This window comes from Apium graveolens, chromosome 6, assembly GCF_009905375.1.
Source record: "Apium graveolens cultivar Ventura chromosome 6, ASM990537v1, whole genome shotgun sequence".
NCBI classification, from domain to species: Eukaryota; Viridiplantae; Streptophyta; class Magnoliopsida; order Apiales; family Apiaceae; genus Apium; species Apium graveolens.
Genome location: NC_133652.1, coordinates 45731262 through 45755958, shown reverse-complemented (window position 1 = coordinate 45755958; position 24697 = coordinate 45731262). Strand labels below are relative to the sequence as shown.

Sequence of the window (24697 nt, the reverse complement as noted above, 5' to 3'; positions counted from 1 at the left end):
GTTCATTTACCAATCTTGTAAAAGTAGCTTCACACAATGGTTTTGTGAAGATATCTGCTAGTTGTTGATCTGTTGGAATAAAGTGCAATTCCACTGTACCTTCATCCACATGTTCCCTGATGAAGTGGTACCTGATGCTGATGTGCTTTGTCATAGAGTGTTGAACTGGATTACCTGTCATAGCAATAGCACTTTGATTATCACAGTAAATAGGGATTTTGAAATATGTTAACCCATAATCCAGTAACTGATTCTTCATCCAAAGAATCTGTATACAACAGCTTCCTGCAGCAATATACTCTGCTTCTGCAGTTGATGTGGAAATTGACTTTTGTTTCTTGCTAAACCAAGAAACCAATCTGCCTCCAAGAAATTGGCAGCTTCCACTTGTGCTTTTCCTGTCAATTTTGCAACCTGCAAAAATCTGCATCTGAGTAACCTATTAGTTTAAAATCTGATTCTCTGGGATACCACAATCCCAGATCAGCTTTTCCTTTAAGATACTTGAAAATTTTTTCACAGCTGTTAAGTGAGGTTCTCTTGGATCTGCTTGAAATCTTGCACAAAGACAAGTAGCATACATGATATCGGGTCTACTAGCAGTTAGATAGAGTAGAGAGCCAATCATACCTCTATAATCCGTAATATCTACTGATTTACCAGTATCCTTATCCAGTTTTGTTGTAGTGGCCACGGGAGTGGATGCACTTGAACAATCTTGCACTCCAAATTTTTTCAGCAAGTTTCTGGTGTACTTAGTTTGACAAATAAAAGTGCCTTCTTCATTCTGCTTGACTTGAAGGCCCAGAAAATAGCTAAGTTCCCCCATCATACTCATCTGATACCTTGACTGCATCAGTTTGGCAAACTTTTTTGCAAAGTCTGTCATTTATAAATCCAAAAATGAGATCATCGACATAAATCTGGACCAGAAGTAAGTCCTTTCCATGGTTGAGGTAGAAGAGTGTTTTGTCTATTGTTCCTCTGTTAAATCCACTTTCCAGAAGAAACTGAGCTAAAGTCTCATACCATGCTCTAGGAGCTTGCTTAAGTCCATAAAGTGCTTTATCTAGCATGTAGACATAATCTGGATATTTCGAATCTACAAAGCCTGGAGGTTGTTCAACATATACTTCCTCCTCCAATTCTCCATTGAGAAAAACACTATTTACATCCATTTGAAAGACAGTAAACTTTTTGTGAGCAACATAAGCCAAAAATATCCTTATGGCTTCTAACCTTGCAACTGGTACAAATATTTCATCATAATCAATTCCCTCATGTTGAGAATATCCTTTTGCAACCAGCCTTGCCTTATTTCTTGTAATTATGCCATCACTGTCAGTTTTGTTTCTGAATACCCACTTTATACCAACAACAGATCTATTCTTTGGTCTTGGCACTGAGGTCCAGACTTTGTTTCTTTCAAATTCATTTAACTCTTCCTGCATTGCTTGCACCCAATCAGCATCTTGAAGAGCTTCTTCCACTTTCTTTGGCTCAGTCTGAGAGAGAAAAGAATTGTAAAGACATTCGTTTGAAGTACCTATTGTAGTTCTGACACCTGCATCAGGATTTCTAATTATCAAATCAGGTGTATGTGATTTAGTCCACTTCCTTGCAGATGGAAGGTTTTTTCTAGAACTGGATGCTCCCCCATGATCCATGATGTCTTCATTTTCATTTTCTGATACTCCCCCTGAAACTATGCTCTCTGAATTGGATTCTTCAGAATTTAGATTTTCAGAACTATCAGAACTTGGCTTATCAGAACTTGACGAATCGGAATTTGAAGAGCCAGATGTATGTTCTGATGCTTCTTGAGATGTGGTAAGATCTTGAGTATGCTCCCCCTGCATAGGTGCATCTTCCTTTGGTGTGGTTACCACAGTTTCAATAACATCAGAGTTTACAGTATCAGGACTTAGATTGTCAGGATTTTCAGTATCAGAATTTGAGTCTTTATTTGCAAATCTCAGCTGATCATGATCAATAAAATCTTCAAGTCCAGTAATCTTCTTGTCATCAAAAGAGACATTGATAGATTCCATGACCACTCTTGTTCTCAGATTATAGACTCTGAAGGCTTTTGTGGAAAGTGGATATCCAACAAAGATTCCTTCATCAGCTTTTAGATCAAATTTGGATAGCTGTTCAGGATAAGTCTTGAGAACAAAACACTTGCATCCAAATACATGAAAATACTTCAGATTTGGCTTCTTTTTCTTCACCATCTCATATGGTGTCTTTCCTTGCTTGTTAATGAGTGTTGCATTTTGAGTAAAACAAGCAGTCTGCACAGCTTCAGTCCAGAAATAGGTTGGAAGCTTTGCTTCTTCAAGCATTGTACGTGCAGCTTCAATGAGAGTTATATTCTTTCTTTCAACAACTCCATTTTGCTGTGGAGTTCCAGGAGCAGAGAATTCCTGCTTAATTCCATGGTTTTTGCAGAACTCTTCCATTATCAAATTCTTGAACTCAGTGCCATTATCACTCCTTATGGTTTTCACAGAGTCTTTGACCAATTTATCCAGTTGTTTGACATGATCAATCAAGATAGATGCAGTTTCACTTTTTGTGTGCAAGAAATACACCCATGTGTATCTAGTGAACTCATCTACTATGACCAAGGCATATTTCTTCTTTGCAATAGACATGACATTCACTGGACCAAATAGATCAACATGTAGTAGATGATAAGGCTCAAGAATTGATGATTCAGTCTTGCTCTTGAATGAAGATTTTCATTGTTTGGCCTTCTGACAAAAATCACAAAGGCCATCAGGAGCAAATACTGACTTTGACAGTCCTCTCACAAGATCTTTCTTGACTGGTTCATTTATATTGTTGAAATTTAAATGAGAGAGTTTCTTGTGCCATTTCCAGCTTTCTTCAATTGATGCTCTACTCATCAGACAGATTGCAGAACCATCAGTACTTGTTGAAAGCTTAGCTTCATAAATGTTAACACGTCTGTATCCTTTCAGAACAACTTTTCCTTTAGATTTACTCACAACTTCACAGTGTTCTTCAAAGAAATCAACATGATAACCTCTGTCACAGATTTGACTTATACTCAGCAGATTGTGTTTAAGTCCTGAGACTAGAGCTACTTCTTTAATGATGACATTCCCAAGATTGATATTGTCATATCCCAATATTTTTCCAATGTTTCCATCTTCATAAGAAATACTTGGGCCTGCTTTCTCCACAAAGTCTGATAGCAGGGCTTTATTTCCAGTCATATGTCCTGAACATCCACTGTCCAGAACTAGGATATTTTTCCTGTTGCCCTGCAATCACAAAGACCACTAATGATTAGTTTTAAGGACCCAGACTTGCTTGGATCCTTTGGCCTTATCAAGTTTGTTAATATTTGCAACGGATTTAGCATTAGAGTTTATGTTAACATTTTTCTTATCAGAATTTACACCATCAGACTTTGTATCAGAATTTACACTAGAAGGAACAATGGAAACTTTCTTTAAAGAAGGTTTTATTTGATAATAATCATAGTACAAACTATGATATTCCTTACAAGTATAAATGGAATACCATAAACTACCACAATGAAAACAAGGATTTTGTGGCTTATATCTAGCAGACTGACTCTTAACTCCTGACTTTGAAGGTAAGGAGTTTATGTTCTTATTCTTCCTGCAAAAAGAAGCTAGATGGTTAGAACTTCCACAGTTATGACACGTTTTCCTAGGAGCTTCAGGAACAGGCTTATAATCATTACTTTTATTCACACCTTCCTTTCCATTCCTATTTTTCCTAGGTGATTTTACCTTATTTGCATTCTTAACATCTTTCAGCTTATGTTTAAGTTGCTTCTTAGTCATTAAGCCTATGTTTACTTCAGCTGTCTTTTCCTGTTTTAGTTTGTCAAAAGTTAATCCCTCTTTAACTTCTGATTTCTCATTATCAGACTTTACAGTTACAAACTTAACAGGTTTTAACTTTGGCTTTTGCATAACAACAGACTCAATTTCTACAGTTTCTTTATCATTCTTATCTTCTCCTTAACCTAAGCCCTCTTTCCAATTTTCACTACTTAGCAAATTTTGAGTTGTTCTGCCAGAGTTAGTCCAAGTCCTGATTATCTCTCTTTCCTTTTCTAACTCAGTTTTTAGAGATTCATTCATTTTTAGCACTTCATCCCTAACATAAAAAGCATCATCTCTGTCCTTCTGAGTTTGATGGAACATAACTAATTCTTTTTCTAATAAATCATTTCTTTTCTTAAAAGCAAGATTTTCAGAAGTTAATCTTTCACATGTTAAAGTTTGATCTCTATAACTAACAAACATGGTTTTAAGATATCTTCTCAACTCATTAATATCATCAGTATGAAAAACATAAGTAGTCTGAGGTACCTTTGTTTCAGCAGCTTCAGAGCTGCTCTCAGCACTTTCTTTATCAGCATTTGCCATCAAAGCATAGTTCTCCTCACTTTCAGAGTCTGAGGTGTCTGTCCAGCTTTTCTTCTTTGTGACAAGTGCCTTGCCTTTGTCACCCTTTACTTTCTTGCAATCAGGAGATATGTGGCCTTTCTCACCACAGTTATAGCATTTGACATTGGTATAATCTCCTCTATCAGACTTTCCTCCTCTGCCCTCAGATCTTCTGAAATTCTTCTTATCAGAACTTGTGCCTTTCCTGGAAAACTTCTTTCCCTTCCTGGACTTCCTGTATGCAATCTTTGTGATCCCTTTCACCATAAGAGCACACAGCTTCATCATCTCCTCATCAGCATCAGTCTCAGGCAAGCTTTCAGAATCTGAGTCATCATCACTTTCAGAGCTTGATGACTCAGTATCAGACTTTGTGAAAAGAGCTTTACCCTTGTCTTTCCTTGAGGTAGCTGCCTTGGGGGATTCTTCTTCAGCCTTAAGAGCAACTGTCCTTGACTTTCCTCCTTTCCTCTTGCTTCTTTGTTCCATCTCAAGTTCATGAGTCTTGAGCATTCCATAAATTTCATCAAGAGTTGTTTCATCAAGACTGTAGTTATCTCTTATTGTTGTTGCCTTCAAATCCCAACATTCAGGAAGAGCTAACAGGAATTTAAGGTTTGAATCTTCAAGATCATACTCCTTATTAACCAGTGACAGATCATTCAAGAGTTTGACAATTCTATCATATAAATCAGTCAATGACTCATTAGCCTTTGAGTCAAAGTGTTCATACTCTTGAGTGAGTATTGTCTTCCTGTTCTTCTTAATTGTATCAGTTCCCTAACACCTTGTTTCCGGAGCATCCCATATCTCCTTTGCAGTCTTGCAGTTAATTACCCTGTTTGACATTACATTATCAATGGCACTATGCAGTAAGTGTCGTACCTTAGCATCCTTAGCAATTGATGCGATATCTTCAGCAGTATAATCACTCTTCTCCTTTGGTACAGTCTTTGCTGCTTCACCTACAACTGCAACAGCAAGCTTGGTTGGTTTGTGAGGTCCTTCCTTGATTCTATCAAGATATTCTGGATCTGTAGCTTCCAGAAACATGGTCATCCTCACCTTCCATATGGCATATTCAGATGGTCTCAGTATGGGAACTCTGATGGTTTCATACCGACTTTAAATTTGTGTCTTTGGAGGTTCTTCAGTTTTGGTAGGCTTAGTTGGAGTTTCTGTGTCAGACATGATTGTGTTTGGATCTTTAACTGTATGTGCATTAACAGATAGGCTCTGATACCACTTGTTAGGTCACACACACTGTAGAGGGGGTGAATACAGTGTAAAGTAAATTAAGTCGAACTTTAATATCTCAAGTAACAGAAAACAAACTTTATTGAAACAATAAACTCTGTTACAGTATGGAACTGTTACCTCTCAGTGATGAACAAATATCACGAGAGCTGCTAGGGTTACAATGAATAATCTTCTCAAATATGATAACACTTATAGTGTAAACCCTATGTCTGTGTTTATATACTACACAGTTACAAGATAATCGCTAATTGATATGGAATATAATTCTGCTTCCTAAAATATATCAATCAGATATCTTTTCTTCCAAGTATTCTATTCTTCATAGAACTCCTTCTTCATGCATATCTCTTCTTATGTTTATCTCAATCTTCTTTCCTTTAATCAGCTGCTATCCTTATCTTAACGTCCTTCAGCACTTAAGTTCTGATATCCATCTTCTGATGATTATCTCCTGATAATATAAGTACTGATATCCTTAAGTCCTGACTTTCAGTAAGTACTGATTTATCCTGTTTAAGTAAGATCTAAAAACTAAACATAAATCATATTAGCCATGACATTATCAAATATATCTAACAAAAATGGTACCTAATGCTGATGTGTTTTGTCATTGAGTGTTGAACTGAATTACTTGTCATAGAAATAGCACTTTGATTATCACAGTAAATAGGTATTTTAGAAAATTCTAACCCATAGTCCAATAAGTGATTCTTCATCCAAAGAATCTGTGCACAACAGCTTCCTTGCAGCAAGTTGATGTGGAAATTGACTTATGTTTCTTGCTAAACCAAGAAACCAATCTGCCTCCAAGAAATTGGCAGCTTCCACTAGTGCTTTTCCTGTCTATTTTGCATCCTGCAAAATCTGCATCAAAGTAACCTATTCGCTTAAAATCTGATTCTCTAGGATACCACAATCCTAGATCAGTTGTACCCCTGAGGTACTTGAAAATTCTTTTCACAGCTATTAGATGAGGTTCTCTTGAATCACCCTGAAATCTTGCACAAAGACAAGTAGCATACATGATATCAGGTCTATTTGTAGTTAAATAGAGTAAAGATCCAATCATACCTCTGTAGTTAGTAATATCTACTGATTTACCAGTATCCTTATCTAACTTGGTTGCAGTGGCCATGGGAGTGGATGCAGTTGAACAATCTTGCATTCCAAATTTCTTCAGTAAAATTCTGGTGTACTTGGATTGACAGATAAAAGTGCTTTCTTCATTTTGCTTGACTTGAAGGCCCAGAAAATAGTTGAGTTCTCTCATCATACTCATTTGATATCTTGATTGCATTAGCTTTGCAAACCTCTCACACAGTTTGGCATTTGTAGAACCAAATATGATATCATCAACATATATCTGTATCAAAAGTAAGTCCTTTTCATGGTTGAGGTAGAATAAAGTCTTGTCAATTGTGCCTCTGTGAAATCCACTTTCCAGAAGGAATTGAGCTAAAGTCTCATACCATGCTCTTGGAGCTTGCTTAAGGCCATAAAGTGATTTGTCAAGCCTGTAGACATGATTGGGAAATTTAGGATCTACAAAGCATGGAGGTTGTTCAACATATACCTCTTCTTCCAATTCTCCATTGAGAAAAGCATTTTTCACATCCATTTGAAAGACTTTTGAACTTTGTGTGAGCAACATAAGCCAAAAAGATCCTTATGGATTCTAATCTAGCAACTGGTGCAAATGTTTCATCATAATCAATACCCTCCTGTTGAGAGTAGCCTTTAGCAACCAGCCTTGCTTTATTCCTTTTAATTATGCCATCACTGTCAGTTTTGTTTCTGAACACTCATTTTGTGCCCACAACAGATCTGTTCTTTGGTCTTGGCACTAGGGTCCAGACTTTATTTCTTTCAAATTCATTTAACTCTTCCTGCATTGCTTTCACCTAATCAGCATCTTGAAGAGCTTCTTCCACTTTCTTTGGTTCAGTCTGAGACAAAAAGGAATGATAGAGATATTCATTTGATGTTGTAGTTCTAGTTCTAACACCTGCTTCAAGATCTCCAATTATTAAGTCAGGTGTAGGTGCTTTAGTCCACTTCCTTGTAGATGGAAGTTGTTCTCTAGAACTGGATCCTCCTCCATGATCCATGATGTCTCCATCAGCATTTTCTGATGCTCCCCCTATAGTTATACTCTCTGAGACTTCAGAATTTAAGTTAGATCCATCATAATTTGAAGAATCAGAGTTTCCAGAATTATCAGAATTTGTCTCATCAGAACTTGATGAATCAGAACTTGAAGAGCCAGTGATAGGTTATGATGTTTCTTGAGAGTCTTGAGTTGTGGCAGGATCTTCAGCCTGCTCCCCTTGAACAGGTGCATTTTCCCTTGGAGTAGTTACCACAGTTTCAATGACATCAGAATTTAACCTGTCAGAACTTACATGATCATGATTTAAGTCATCAGAATTTGCAGAATCAAAATTTAAATCTTCATTTTCAAATCTCAGCTGATCATGATCATTGAAATTTTCAAGTCCAGTAATCTTCTTATCATCAAAATATGCATTGATAGATTCCATGACAACCCTTGTTCTTAAATTATAGACTCTGAAGGCTTTTGTGGAAAGTGGATATCCAACAAAAAATCCTTCATCAGCTTTTAGATCAAATTTTGACAGCTGTTCAGGATGAGTCTTAAGAACAAAACACTTACATCCAAATACATGAAAATATTTCAGATTTGTCTTCTTTTTCTTCACCGTCTCATATGGTGTTTTTCCATGCTTGTTGATCAGAGTTGAATTCTGAGTAAAACAAACAGTCTGCACAGCTTCAGCCCAAAAGTAGGCTGGCAGTTTTGCTTCATCAAGCATAGTTCGTGCAGCTTCAATGAGAGTCATGTTCTTTCTTTCTACAACTCCATTTTGCTGTGGAGTTCCAGGTGCAGAGAATTCCTGCTTTATTCCATGCTCTTTGCAGAACTCTTCCATGATTGAATTCTTGAACTCAGTGCCATTATCACTTCTTATTACTTTAACAGAATATTTGACCAACTTATCCAGCTGTCTGACATGATGAGTTAGAGTAGATGCAGTTTTACTCTTCTTGTGTAAGAAATACACCCAGGTGTATATTGTGAACTCATCCACTATAACCATAACATATTTCTTCTTTGCAATGGACATGACATTTACTGGACCAAATAGATCAACATGTAGTATGTGATAAGGCTCAAGAATTGATGATTCAGTTTTACTCTTGAATGAAGATTTTCTTTGTTTTGCCTTTTGACATGAATCACAAAGGCCATTAGGAGCAAATACTAATTTTGGCAGTCCTCTCGCAAGATCTTTCTTTACTAGCTCATTTATGTTGTTGAAATTTAAATGAGAGAGTTTCTTGTGCCAATTCCAGCTTTCTTCAATTGATGCTCTACTCAACAGACAGATTGCAGAACCATCAGTGTTTGTTGAAAGTCTGGCTTCATAAATGTTACCATGCCTATAACCTTTCAGAACCACTTTTTCTGTAGAATTACTAACAACTTCACAGTCTTCTTCAAAGAAATTCACATGATAACCTTTGTCACAGATTTGACTCACACTTAGCAGATTGTGTTTAAGTCTTGAGACAAGAGCTACTGATTCAATGATGACATTCCCAAGATTGATATTGCCATATCCTAGAGTTTGTCCCATGTTGCCATCTCCATAAGAAACTCCTGGTCCAGCTTTCTCCACAAACTCTGATAGCAGGGCTTTATTTCCAGTCATATGTCCTGAACATCCACTGTCAAGAACTAGAATGTTTTTCCTGTTGCCCTGCAATCACAAAGACCACTATTGGTTAGTTTTAAGGACCTAGACTTGCTTGGATCCTTTGGCCTTTTTAAGTTTGTTAGCATTTGCAGCGGATTTAGTTTCAGAGTTCATGCTAACATGTTGTTTATCAAAATTTATATCAGACTTTGCATCATACTTTACACTAGAAGGAAAAATGCTAACTTTCTTTAAAGAAGGTTTTATTTGATAATAATCATAGTACAAACTATGACATTCCTTACAAGTATAAATGGAATGTCATAAACTACCACAATGAAAACAAGGATTTTGTGGTTTAAACCTAACAGACTGACTCTTAACTCCTGATCTAGGAGGTAAAGAGTTTATATCTTTATTCTTCCTGCAAAAAAAAACAAGATGGTTAGAGTTTCCACAGTTATAACATTTTTTCTAGGAGCATTAGGAACATGCATATAATTATTGCTTTTATTCACACCTTCCTTTCCATTCCTATTCTTCCTAGCTTCCTTTACCTTGTTCACATTTCTAATCTCTTTCAGCTTATGTTTAACCTGCTTCTTTGTCATTAAGCCTATGTTTACTTCAACGGGTTTATCCTGTTTTAATTTGTCAGAAATTGACTTTTCTTTTACTTATGTCTTAGAATCTTTCATCTTTTCAGAATCAGACATAACTGTTTTTGCTACAAACTTAACAAGATTTACCTTTGGCTTAACAGTCTGTTTAACAACAATTGGCTCAATTTGCACAATTCCTTTCTCACTTTTATCATCTCCATAACCTAAGCCCTCTTTCTAGTTTCCACTACTTAGTAAATTCTGAGTAGTTCTACCAGAGTTAGTCCAAGTTCTGATGATCTCTCTTTCCTTTTCTAAATCAGTTTTTAGAGATTCATTTAATTTTAGCACTTCGTCTCTAACATACAAAGCCTCATCTCTTTCTTTCTTAGTTTGATGAAGAAAAACTAACTCCTTTTCTAAATAGTCATTTCTGTTTTTAAGAGCAAGATTTTCAGATGTTAACCTTTCACATGTTAAAGTCCGATCTCTAAAACTAATGGACATTATTTTAAGATATAATCTCAACTTAGTAATATCATCAGTATGAAAAGCATAAGTTGTTTGAGGTACCTCCAGTTCAACAGTGTCAGTACTGCTATCAGCATTTGCCATCAAGGCATAGTTCACCTCATCTTCAGAATCTGAAGTATCTGTCCAACTTTTCTTCTTTGTGACAAGTGCCTTGCCTTTATCATTTTTTCCTTTCTTGTAGTCAGGAGATATGTGGCCTCTTTCACCACAATTATAGCATTTGACACTTGACCTGTCTCATCTGTCAGACTTTCCTCCTTTGCCTTCAGACTTTCTGTACCCTTTCTTATCAGAACTTCCACCTTTCCCGAAAAACTTCTTGATTGCATCAGTTCCCTGACATCTTGTTTCCAAAGCATCTCATGTCTCCTTTGCAGTCTTGCATCCAATTACCCTGTTTGACATGACATTGTCAATTGCACTGTGTAGCAAATGCCTTACCCTTGCATCTTTGGCAATAGATGAGATGTCTTCAGCTGTGTACTCACTTTTCTCCTTTGGTATGGTCTTTGCTGGTTAATCAACAACTACAACAGAGAGCTTGGTAGGCTTATGTGGTCCTTCATTAATTCTGTCAAGATATTCTGGATCTGTAGCTTCCAGAAACATAGCCATCTTCACTTTTCATATGGGATACTCAGATGGTCTCAGTATGGGAACCCTAATTGTCTCATATCGACTATGGGTTTGAGTGTTCTGAGATGCTATGATACCACTTGTTAGGTCACACAACACTGTAAAAGGGGGTTGAATACAATGTTTATACAATTAAATCGATTTAAACACAAGTATGTAACAAAGATCAAGTATATTCAATAAACTTTGTTACAATATGAATTGTTGTTCTCTCTCAGTGATGAACAAATATCACTAAGAGCTACTAGGTTACAATGAATAATGTTTCTCGATAATGATAACACTTATAGTGTAAACCCTATGTTGTGTTTATATAGTACACAGTTACAAGATATCTTCTAATTGATATGAAATATAATTCTGTCTCCTAAAATATATCAATCAGATATCTTCTACAAGTCTTCTAGTCCTCTAACTCTTCATGCATATCTTCTTTTGATTTAGTCCAGATCTTCTCCTGTAAATCAACCATATTCCTTATATGAAGTCTTCCCGCACTTAAGTCCTGATATATATCTTCTGACACCTTAAGTTCTAATACTAAGTTCTGACTTCAGTAAGTTCTGATTTCCAGTAAGTTCTGATAAGTCATGTTGATGAGTTCTGAAAATTAAATACAAATCAGATTAGACATGACAACTCAAATATATCCAACAATGTCCAACCCCATGTATGTTCCGATTCTCAAAAAAACATAAAATTTCCATTCCCATGCTTAACTTAAGATATTCAAAGATGCTGGATAGAGAAATGAAGCAACATGTGGATAAACCTATATTCTTGTTTTTACTGTTTGTCTTATTCATTTGTTATGAGTTGAAAAGAGATATGGTTAAAGCTACATCAGTTATAAGGAATGTGACGAAGATATTAGCGGATTTTAGTGATTTAAGGATTCACTAAGATATTGTTGGAATGGTTTTTTTTCTTCATATTCCTTATATTGTAGTTTTAAGACTCCAAATAACTAAGCTATAGGAGTTGCTCTTATATCACTAAGATACATCTCTCATACCTTATCTTTAAGGAACCACAAGTCATCCCTTTATGTCATTTTTATCAATAAGAAATTGATTTCTCTCTCTTCTTTTTAGTTATTTTCTCTTTCTTTCTTTCATATCTCATTCAAATTTATAATATTATAATAATAAGGAATGAAGTTAAAGATCATTGTTGGAGTTGAAATTCAAAATCATGTCTTAAAACACTAAGATCTAATATTTTATAATATTTATAAGAAATCTACTAGGACATTGTTGTACTTGCTCTAAGAGTATTGTTGGAGCTCTATTTCTTTTTGATACTCTTTATATTTTGATTTAAGAGTTTATTTAGATAGACTATTGGAGATGCTTTAATCTCCGATGATATCAGGCTTGAATTACGCTCAATGAATCATATTCATTTTACACATGATCCAAATTAGACGGAAAAATCATACACGGATAAACGATGCCGGATACAATCACTTATATATACCAGCTTCCATTATAATTCATACTAGTTTAGAACCCGTGCGATACACTGATTTTTTTTTAATATTATGTAATTTTTTAAATATAAATTGAATTGCAACTTCTAAGATGCGAAATTTATATATTTGCAATTTTTTATATAAAATAATTTGATAATAATTATACAAATACACATATATTTGCAAAAGAATCTAAAGATCCATATTAAATGGGTAGTATATAGACCATAACTAACAAAAATTTAAATCTAATCCCTTTATGCATATTACTCCCTCTATTTTTAAATAATTATAGCTTCACTTTTTGGCACACATGTTTAGAAGTTTTGACCACCTAATTAATATTATTGTTTACAAAAAACTGATAATTTTTTTCAAAAAAAAAATCAAAAACGATAATTTTAATTAGGTGGTCAAATCTCTTAAACATGTCTGTCAAACAGCCGAACAACAATTATTTAACAACATATGGAGTAAATAATAAGGATATTATTTTAAATTTTATAGGTATTTAAAAATGGAAAAAATACTATTAATTGAAAGGTATAGTATTATTGTTATTTCTATGTGTATATACGAAATATTTTTTTAATTTAAACGATAAGTTTTGTCCCAGTTCAATAGTTTGCGAATCACATTTAAATTTATTTTTAAATTATTATGTACCGAGACCCATTTTACTGACCAAATTCAACTAATAGTACTTAGTTTAATTTAAATTTTGTTTATATATTATTTTGTTTTGTCGTAAATTAGTCCTATAATGTTTTAGTCTGGATAAATAACATAAATAATTTTGTTTTAACCCGATGTTATTATTCCGATCGACGAATTATCAGTTCGATCAAATAATTTTTTAGTTGTATCAATAACAGTTATTATTTTATTTTAGCCCGAAATTCATTACACCGATTAAATTCAATAAATTATACTTAGTTTGTTTATTTTTTTTAACCTCTATCAATAATATAATTTTATTTTAATCAAGATAAATGGTGTATATTATTTTATATTATTTTATCTTGTTTTGATGTCATTACATTGACGAACGAATTATCTCTATTTATGTTTTTTGGAAAAAATATCATGAATAACATATTAACATAGATACAAAAGCAATCGTGTGTATTATACGAATTCAATTACTATATAAACCCTAAATACAATATCGCCTAACCAACTGCAATTTTTTTTAATGTCTTGGCATGTAATGCACAAACGTTTAATGAATTTTTGAGTACCACCAGATTTCAATAAAATTTTAAAATAAATGATGGAAAGTAAAAAAAATATAAGAAATAAATTTTAGAATGCAAGAAATCTATAACATTACTATAATAATAAGAACATAAAATTTAAACAACACAAAAAATTGAACACGTAACCTAAATATAGTTGTTTGATAAAAGTTTATAGAACGCAAAAAACTTAGAGAATACAAAGAAATATAAATTATAATAATTATGATAAAAATAAGAAAAAAACATATTGAACACTAAAAATGTAAGGAATACCTTTCACTAAACACAATGAAATTTATATAACACAAAAAAATTAGATAATATGTACAAAAAATATAGAGCACGGTAATACGAATCAAACATAAAATTTAAAGAATACGTTGTAAAAAAACATAGGACACAAAGAAATTACAGAACAAAATTATAAAGTAAAGAACATAATTTGTAATGGATGAAAAATATGAAGAATACTGCAAATTTAAAAACAATTTTTATTGCACATATAATAAAATTAAAATAACATACATTAGTAACACAGAATTCTAATTTTTTTATTATGTGATATTTATGTTAAAAAAATAAGGAAAGCTCATGAAAAATCGGTGAAATGTGAGAACGAGTTTTTATGATGAGTTTTCCGTGATCATGATTCATGAGTCCGTGAACAATATTTATGAGTTGTTTGTGATATAGTTCGTGAAATATATATTCACGAATCGTACTATAACATATTCGCGAATATTTTTTTTAATTATAAATCAATACACAAACAAATTTTTTTATTCGATTAAAATTTGAGCTCGAGTTCAATAAATTTTTAACATGCCTAATCATAATCGTTTAAGAGTTCAGTTTGATTCGGCTCACTTATAGCCCTAACGACAACTCGCATCCATCATTCACGATTTACTTAACATGAGTATATGTCATGCTTTCCACTTAGGTAAGCGGAAATCTAGTTAATGTTTAAAAATTCAAATTTTAAACAATTTATGTCGTAAACTTAAATTTCCAGCTAAAATACGTAATATACAGTTATGGTATATTTCTTAATTTTAACTAAAGAAAATTAATTATAACATCCCTAAAATGTAGACATTTTTTTCCTAAGTTCCCTAACCATAAATGTAAATATATAAGTAATTCTACCTTTAATATTTTTCTATCACAATCCTTTTGTTAAAATCAGATTGACACCGTTAGTTTTCCAATGATACGTCAAAACTCTCAAGAACATTTTTGAAGTTTTCGAGAATCAAAGGCAAATGTGAAAGTGATTTCGATGTTCAAATTTGAAGTTCCAGTGATCAAAACGCTAATTTTTCAATTTCCTCTCCATATGCACCATATAAATTCAGTTTTGGGAAATTTTTGATTTGGACTAAAATTTGAATTTCGGTTCGATTAATTTTTTAGTAATTTTGACTATGTAGATAGATAGGATACTGAAAAACGAGCGATTTATTACTCAAGTTTTGAGTTTGGAAACCATAATCACCTTCAAAGTTAATTTTGATTTTTCGAAATTTCAAAAATGTTATTTAAAACTAACGTTGTCAATTTAATTTTAACCTGAAAGATTGCGATGAGAAAAAACTATTAAAAATTTAATTATATATAAATTGATATTTATATTTCGGAAAACCAGAAAAAATTAGTCTATACGTCATAGACGTTAAAATTAATTTTTCTTTTGAATAATAGAGGAATTCGATCAAAATTGCCTTGAAAATCACAACTAATAAAATCCCAACTGAAAGCAGTGAGAGAAAATAGAAGCAAAATGTCCAGAAGCCAGGTCATCGATCCGCCAACAGTCCACCTCATCGATCCGCACCTCCATTCCCCATACTCACTCTCATCCGTAGATAAAAACTCCCGCACAGCCAAATCAACGGACTCAATCACACCCTCCAAAACTCTTCACAATCGTCGATTCAAATCACAAATCAACGCTCACGATTCACATTTATCCCGCCACAACTTTCACACCCCCACTTATAAAAAACCCCCAAACCCCTCTCTCATCTCAAAACACACACAAATTACAAACTCTTCTATCTATATTTCAAATCTCGCAATGGCTCGTACCAAGCAAACAGCTCGGAAATCCACCGGCGGCAAGGCGCCACGCAAGCAGCTCGCCACCAAAGCCGCCCGGAAGTCCGCCCCAGCCACCGGCGGAGTGAAGAAGCCCCACCGTTTCCGCCCTGGAACCGTCGCTCTCCGAGAAATCCGCAAGTACCAGAAATCAACCGAGCTTCTGATCCGTAAACTCCCTTTCCAGCGCCTGGTTCGAGAAATTGCTCAGGACTTTAAGACTGATCTGCGTTTCCAGAGCTCTGCTGTTGCGGCGCTGCAGGAGGCTGCTGAGGCGTATTTGGTTGGATTGTTTGAGGATACCAATTTGTGCGCTATTCATGCTAAGAGGGTTACTATTATGCCTAAGGATATTCAGTTGGCTCGTCGTATCAGGGGAGAGCGTGCTTGAGCGGAAATGAGTTGTTTAGGATTGGAATGTAAAGGAATGTTGCGTTGTTAGGGTCTGTTTATGTTTATCGTTTAGTTTTTGATGTTTTAAGATGTTATTCTGAATGTTTTCTAATGAAATTATCAGCTTCTCTATGTTTGTAGTCTCTTGAATTTGCAATTTATGTTTGTGTTTTTGTATCTAAGATGATAAAACACCAACAAGTTATTTCAATTATGTATCTTAAAATCCTTGTGTTAATATAACTAATGTGACCATTTTGGAATTGTCTCATGCTTTACTTGCACATTGTAGGTCTAGTTCATCCAGTTTTGTATTTCCTTTCTGCAAATTCTTCAATAGCCTTTTTAATTCTTTCGTACATGGGTTCAAAATGCGTAATTAATAAATATACCAAGATCTAGCATGACTAATAGTTAGCATTGGTGACATTGATCCTTTGAGATGTCCTTGTTCAAAATGGAGGTTATTAATGGTATGAAGCTATTTTAACTTTTGTTCTAGTTGTGTATCTGTTATAAAGTTAGCACTAGTTGGTGTATTTTAACTTTGTTCCTAGCAATTAATTGTTCTCATCTTGCGCTTTAATGGTTCAAAGTGCTGCTGTATGTTAGTGTTACCCTTTTTTGTTTAATAAACTCCGAAATGCACAAAAAGTCCTATCTCAAAAATCTGGCATGGCTTAATCCGGTAACAGTCCCTATATTTTTAGGTAAAGCCCGACCCGACCCGATTAAAAGGCTGAAAAAACCCGGTTATAATCTGATTATTCTAATATATTTTTTAATATATTTATAAATTCAAATTTAATATAAATATAAATATTACTTTCAACACTTATATATTTACATATTTGTGATTAATAATATTATTTATATACTTCGTTGCATAAACAATGGAAGAAGATATAATAAGTACACTATATATATTTGGATATCATTGTTATCATAACAATGATAAAACATATTATTCTACAAATATGTTTATTTTTTGACGAACTTAAATATTTTCAACGAAGTAATGTTTTCATAAAATATTTAATGTAAATTAATACATTTTTACGATGATCTAGTTGCTAACATATGTATTCTTCGGAATCTCTAATAATACTCGATCCGATTTAAATTAAAAAAAAATGCGGCCCGATCCGATCTGGCCCGAAAAAAGCCCGGTTAGGCTCCCCTCAAGGGCCCACATAGGCTTTGATATTTTCGGAAAACCCGGCCCGGGCCGTCCCGGTCAAAATCAAATCCCGAAAAATCCGGCCCGGTAGGTTTTTTGTGTATCTCTGCTCACACTAACTGAACATATAGAAAGGTTGTTAAATCAATTATTTCAAGACAATTTATCACACACTCTGTTAGTACGTTGTACTCCCGAGTATTTTATAAAAGAAGAGAACGAAAAAGAAGAGAAAGAAAAAGAAGAGAAGAATTTTTTTTCTTTAAGGTGTTTCCAAGTTATTTTGAGTAAAGGGGGAGAAAATTTTGAAAATATTGATTTGGAGGGAAATATATTAAAAAGTATGTGAGAACTTCTCTCAAAATTATTCCATTTTTGGGAAAAAACTTTTGAGTGGAAATTTTTTAAAATTTTCTCTCAATCTTTTCTCTTCTCTTTTGAAAAAACTCCGGAGCAAAATTAAGATGAAAAATTCCAAAAAAAAATTTTCGTTCTTTTCTTTTCTCTCCTGATTTTAACTCAGGAGCACAGCGTTAATGATGATAGTAACCGTTTTTAGTTATTAGAGATTGTGCATGTCAGTGCGTCACATTACAGACATGATGCTACCTTCTTAAAGTAAAAGTTGCAAGATTCTTGTTCTGTCGTTGGTAGATAGTTTTACATGGCTATCTGCAATTTAATATTTTTTTGATAATAATGCTAAATTTCCCCAGGGTAAGCAGCCTTACAATTTACGAGGCTGTTCCTTGTTCGGACCCTGACATAACAGATAGTATGTTATATGTAGACCACTGACCCACTAAACACGACTTTCATATTGCAGAAATAAGTATAATAATGTGAACGTAATTTAGTTGATAAAATTTAAAATTATTTATTTGGATAATAACTGCATATAAGTTGCATTAGCTTGCAGAGATTAATATTGTTGTGGTTCCCTATCACTTTTTGTTTACATGATCAAAATGTTCTTTTGATGAAGAACAAGTTGTAATAGATTGTTTTATAGTATATATCCATGAACTGGAAGTTTATAACACATTAATCTACATCTGCTAAGGTATCACCAACATTTTGCTCATAGAAATATAAAATCTGCCGAACTTTTATGCCATCATACTAAAGTATTTGTTGTTCTTAACAAATATTGTTGTACTCTCCATTGTCCGACGCTGTAAGGTGTGGTAGGTGAGACCTATAAGTTTGATCATACAGAAAAATTAAAGTTGATTCTAACTTAATCATCACTATTAATATTCTTGTCTTTGAGAAATTCATTCTGCAATGATGTCAACATAATTCCCCTATCCCATATGGAGTGTGTTTCCTTTTGGATATAACGACCTAATAACGATTTCGCATTTGAATCGACTGTACGATATTTTACAGGTTCGGTGGGATGATATGGAAGTTACACAACATAACAGAGTTTCTCCATTGTAGACTGAGCTATCTAGTTATGTTTCTGGAGATTTGGTTTTACTAAGTATTAAAAGTAGGTTTGATTTTCCAGTATAACTAGATCTTCTGCTACATTTATTAATTTTCTGATAAGTTTCTTCTGCTGAATTTTCAGTCTTAAAAACCAACATCTTTATATTTGTTACGGATGGGACAGGACTGTCAGATTTCAGGGGATCTTCAAGATTCGAGAAGGTCTTGCAAGGTCAAGAAATTAAGGGTTATCATGCCTCTTTTGATGGGGTTGACACTGGTAAACATCACTGTTGACGGAGGAATTTGGGAGCAATAAAGTCTGAGGTTCGTAGCCGAAAACAAGATCTGTGATAGTAGTTCTTCGTCGGAAACGTGAACAGTAATCGGTGAATCCGATGAATAGTATTCGTCGGAAAAGATGAACAGTGTTTGGTGGTGGTTATTGGGGGCTGAGATTGTTTAGGGTTAGTGGTGACTCCTTTGTGCTCTCGCTTCTGACCCCTTGCAATTTGCCTACGTATCCCTATTTATAGGGAATTAAGTCAACGTAGTTCTTGGGGAACAAGAAACCTAATGGGCTTAGATTTCTTGTCCCGAGGCCCAGTAGGAAACCTACTGGAAACCGTCTTCTACTAGCTTTAGGAATGTCCGCCGATGAGGCCCAACCGCAAAGGCCCAAGGCTCGTTCGCGGCTTCAAGACTTCACGGATAAGGCATCTCCCTGGTCAAGGATAACCCTCCGCTACCAGCTATTTCTCTAGACCGCGGACGCAGTTATAGCCGTGGTTTACCCCAAATGTTGGACGCATCATTGTCCCCCGATAAGGAGCCCCTACTAGATTACAGGACAAGTGATCCCAAGCTCTTGGGTGCAAAGTGCAGGATACTCCGAAGTCTCCCAACGAGGACACCCGTTGACTACAGAGATAGAGCTCCCAAATCACACACAATAATTTACCCCACATCCCCAATGAGGACACTAATTGACTACAGGAGGAGGCCTTCCCTCCAGGCATACCCCTGGAGGTCTCTGACCACGGACACCACCTTTCCTGTAGATATGCTACAGGAAGGAGTTCTTCAATAGAGTACCTGCACCAAATAGGTTAGTAATAATAATCTCCCTCTTCCGAGAATCATCCAAAGAACCCGTCCAAGTAACCATGTCGAAGTCCCATCCAAGCTATCTTTCTCACCTAGGGCGCGCCCAATACCTAAAGGGATAGCTCCAAGAATCACTTGAATTCCTTTCTTCATATATCAATAGGGTGCGCCTCCTTCACCAATGAGGGCGCGCCTTGATTATGTAAGGCGTCAGCATTACTCTTCTTGTATGCATAAGGGCGCGCCTCCCCATATCTGTAGGGGCACCTTCTTCCTTCGCGATAAAATAGATGCCTTATCTTTCCCTTAATTTTAGGCACCAATATCCCAATTCTAACCAATTGACCCGGTTTTGACCCGAATAAAATTTATACCAAATTTTGGGCATAACAATCACCCTCCCGATCCAAGAGGCTGCTTAGCTGGTTTGATGAGCCGGGACTCTGCTGTTGGTTATGGTGTGAGGTCCCACTTTAAAAGTTCTAAAATTTCTTATGAAGGAGTTGACTTTAGTCAATCTTCACGACTTAATAAGGTCTTGCAAGATCAAGAAACTTTTTTGAAGCGTCCATATGGGAGAAGTTTGAATGTCAACCTTAAATATGGTGATCCAAGATGTATGGAAGGTGTTCGAGCTATAAGTGATGGAACAGGGTGGCCTTCTATTACGCCACGATATGGTACTTGTGTGCGCTTCCCAACATCATTAGTCAAAATGTTTTCGCCTTCTGTTTCAGTGTTCCATCAATCAAACATTGCAGGCCCTAAATTTGGTGCAATATCCAGTGTTAATAGTCGGGAGAATTTGGAAACTAGCAACCACGGTTCATTCGGTAATTCTGAAAGTTTTCACGAAAGTCTCATACCGTTATCTTCTTTTCTGCATAGCATATTTGGGACATGATCTTAACAAAGCCTTGCTCTTTTTGGTCTTCCCAATAAATAAAAACAAGTCAGTTTGTTTAATCTTCTCCTTGAATCTCAATTGTTAAATAAGGGCAGTTCAAATTTACTTTCAACATGCAATAGTATTTGCAAACCCTTTGGTTTTCCCTTAACCGAGAGCAGTCATACTGATAGTACACGTAGCTCCTACAAGGACTAGTCCTGGACTCCTGACTCCATATAGCTCCTGAAAGGACTAGTCGTGAACTCCTAACTCAGTCCAGTCCCGCGCACTGCCAGTCCTGACTGGCCCAATCCCGCAATCCCAACCTTGGGAAATCCCAACACGTGAGGCACATGACAGGGACAACTGTCACCCATCAATCATGGGAATAATCAGGGCACGTGTCAGAAGATCCTCATAACATTCCTCAGCCAGTCCCGCACTGGCACGTGTAAAGCATCCATTCCAGCCAGGTGTCCTCCGCTCCCAGAACCAATAGCTACGATTTAAAGGTACCAACCCCAAAATCCTATCCTTGGGCTATAAATAGCCCAATAAGGTAAGGTTTTGGGGCTAATCACTCTCTCACACTCATATAAACACACAACCATCATTCATTCATATATATCTTCATCTTCCCCAAAAGCGAGTCCTTATTCTCACATCGGAGGCACCGCGGGACCCAAACCCCCCTTCCGGTGTTGTTTTGTAGGAACCCCACCACAGCTACACCTCCATAGCGGCGAAGGATCCAGGCACGGCGTCGAAGGAGCGGCCCCGCCACCAAGAGTTATCATTTGGCGCTAGAAGGAGGGGCTCTCCATCCTTGGGTCTCGGTGCCCCTGGGTTCACCTCCATCAGCAAGCTCTTGAAAGAGTCCATTTATTTAACTTGTAAGAACTCAAGCAACCAAGCTCTCTCATAAACATGAATGCTGTTTGATTTAAGCCACATTTGTGTGTGCTATTGTTGGTTTTGATCGTTTTAGAACCCCGATTTTACTCTAGTTTGCATACTACATTTGTGTTCTACAACCCCGCTACACTTGTTCTACCACATTGTTGAGTAGTCCCAGAAGATTGCTTAAACTAGTCCCAGGTAGCTATTTGTTAGTGTTTGCTATTATTCTAGGTAGTTTTTGCGATTTTCAAAAAGCAACCTTAGATTGATACTTTGTTTAGCATATTGTTGTTAGTTGTTGTTGGTATTATTGAGAAATGGCAATAGCAGGAAAGCATACTTCTGGGAGACCATCTGCTAGTACTCAGGCCCAGGAGCCGGACCACTCCCAGGCCCTTGATCCAGAAGCCGAGAGAGAAACGTTCCAGGAGCAACCATTGCACACTCCCGTTGTGGAGAGAATTGTAAACACCCGGGACGCCAGAACCCTCACTGAGCTGAACCAATACAAATACATCAATGTCCCGGTGGCCGAAGAACACATGGCCAACCTTACAAGTGATGAACTAGCAGAAGTAATCAGACTCTACAGATAGGAGCAAACCCGGCTCCAGGAAGAAGCCGAACTCGAGGAGGAACCGGAGGAGTCCGGGGACTTCCAGCAATCTAAGAGATCTGTTTTTGACCGAATTGGAGCCAAGGGAAAGAAAAACAAAAAAGATCAAAGCAATAAGAAAGAAGCAGAAGCTGCTAAGAAGAAAAAGTTGGAAGAGGTGCGGGAGCAAATCAGGAAAGAGGAAGAAGCAAAGCTTGAGCTAAAGATCCAAAAGAGAATGTAGCTAGAAGAAGAGAAGCTACTGGCCAAGTCCAGAAGCAAGAGAACCCGGAGAGACCCTACTCCGGAGCTGATTTTTGATGATGAAGAAGAAGAAAAGCAGAAGGACCTGAAAGATATGATCTATGAATTGCAAAGAAAGATGGACAGAGACTCAGAAGTAGAAATTGGAGAAATACTAACTCCTTTCAGCCACTCCTTAGAGGCCATTCCCCGGCAGCGGGACTTGAAGCATTACAACTTTGACTCCTTTGATGGTCTAGGAGACCGGGTGGAGCACCTGAACTACTTTGAGCAGATAGCGCAAATATATTACTACAATGACTTGACGAAATCAAGGTTCTTTGCTTCAACTCTTAAGGGAGGGGTCCAGAGATGGTTCAACAGGATCCCCTCTAGCAGCATCCATAGTTGGAAGGAGTTCTGCGCTTCCTTCCTTCGGAGATTTTGGGCAAATAAAATGCACGAAATGCACATGTGTCACCTGGAGACAATCCGGCAGCATGAAAATGAGTCCCTCTCTGCATACATGCGCTGGTTCCAGGAAGCAATCAACAAAGTCTCGAGCTTGGAAGAGAGAGAAGCTTTGAGTATTTTCAAGAAAAACTTGGACCCAAAGCACAATGAAAGATATATCGTAGAACTGATCAATAAGAAGCCGCAAAGTCTGGCAGCAGCTTACTCCATGACTGCCAGATTCATAAAGGAAACAGATGTACTCCAGGCAATGAGGATGACCCGGAATGGGGGGTCCAGGAGTAAGAACACTGATGACCGACCAAAAGGGGGTTACCATCAGGACAAGAAATTCAAGCAAAACCAACAAATCCAAGAAAAATAAACTACTCCGGTTTTTCAGAGACTTGGTCCTAAGCAGGAGTCAAACAGCGATCCAGGACCCGCGAAACAACCCCGGGAGCCGAAGCAAGAGCCGAACTGGACTCCTCTCAACATGACCCGGGAGAAAATCTTGAAAGAGGTAAAAGACAAATCTTTCTATTATCCTCCGAAGCCAATGCAAACTCCTCTGGAGAGCAGGCCTTACAATAGGCAGTGTGATTATCACGAGACCTATGGCCACAAGACCGAGAACTGCTTGTCACTCAAATACTTCATTGAAGACCAGGTGAAGAAAGGAAATATTACTTAGTCCGGGACAACAACAACAGAGGGGAAACGCATAAGAGAGGGAAGAATGTAGTCAACGTAGTCCTACGAGGCTCCCACTCCCCACCTCGGAGCCCGGACTTCGGCGAAGAAGTGCTCTCAATCCAATCACTCCCAGACATGGTGATATCCTTCAGCAGTAAGGACTATGAAGGAGTCGACCCTCATCACAATGCAGCTTTGGTTGTCACTTTGGACATCTTTGATAATGAAGTAAGAAGAATGCTCATAGACAATGGTTCCTCAATGAATATTCTCTTCAAGCACACAGTGGATAGAATACAGTTAGGGAGTGTCCGCTCAAACGAGTGCCGGGAGGACCCACTCTATGGGTTCGGACACAACTTAGTCCCAATTCAAGGAACTTTATATCTACCAGTCATTTTTGGAACTGCTCCTAACCAAATGACTCATGTCATCAAGTTTTATGTAATCAACACTCCTTCGTCATACAATGGAATCATTGGTAGGTCAGCTCTAACCATGATGTAAGCGATAAATTCAATCTCCCATCTCAAAATCAAGTTCCCAACTCTGACAGGAGTCGGGGAAATAAAAGGAGATTATGGAGTCGCTGAAACATGCTACAACCAGGGGTTGGTCATGGCAGAAACCCACCAGGACAATAAAAGGAAGTCAACAGTCCTTCGCAAGCAACAAAGCATTAAGAAGCACAGACCCCGACCAAGGGAAGAAACAACAAAAGAAGTACAACTCATTGAGTCAAGTCCGGAACAAGAAGCAACTATAAAAAGTCTGGAAGGAC

The 24697-nt window shown here is 36.4% G+C and overlaps 1 protein-coding gene across 1 annotated transcript; it reads left to right on the top strand.

The window, feature by feature from the left end:
- The first annotated feature begins 15942 nt into the window (after positions 1 to 15942).
- On the top strand, positions 15943 to 16548 carry LOC141668776 (histone H3.2). The gene has a single exon (XM_074475785.1). The coding sequence runs from the start codon at positions 16004 to 16006 to the stop codon at positions 16412 to 16414; it is 411 nt and encodes a 136-aa protein (XP_074331886.1). The 5' UTR covers positions 15943 to 16003; the 3' UTR covers positions 16415 to 16548.
- The last annotated feature ends 8149 nt before the right edge of the window (positions 16549 to 24697 follow it).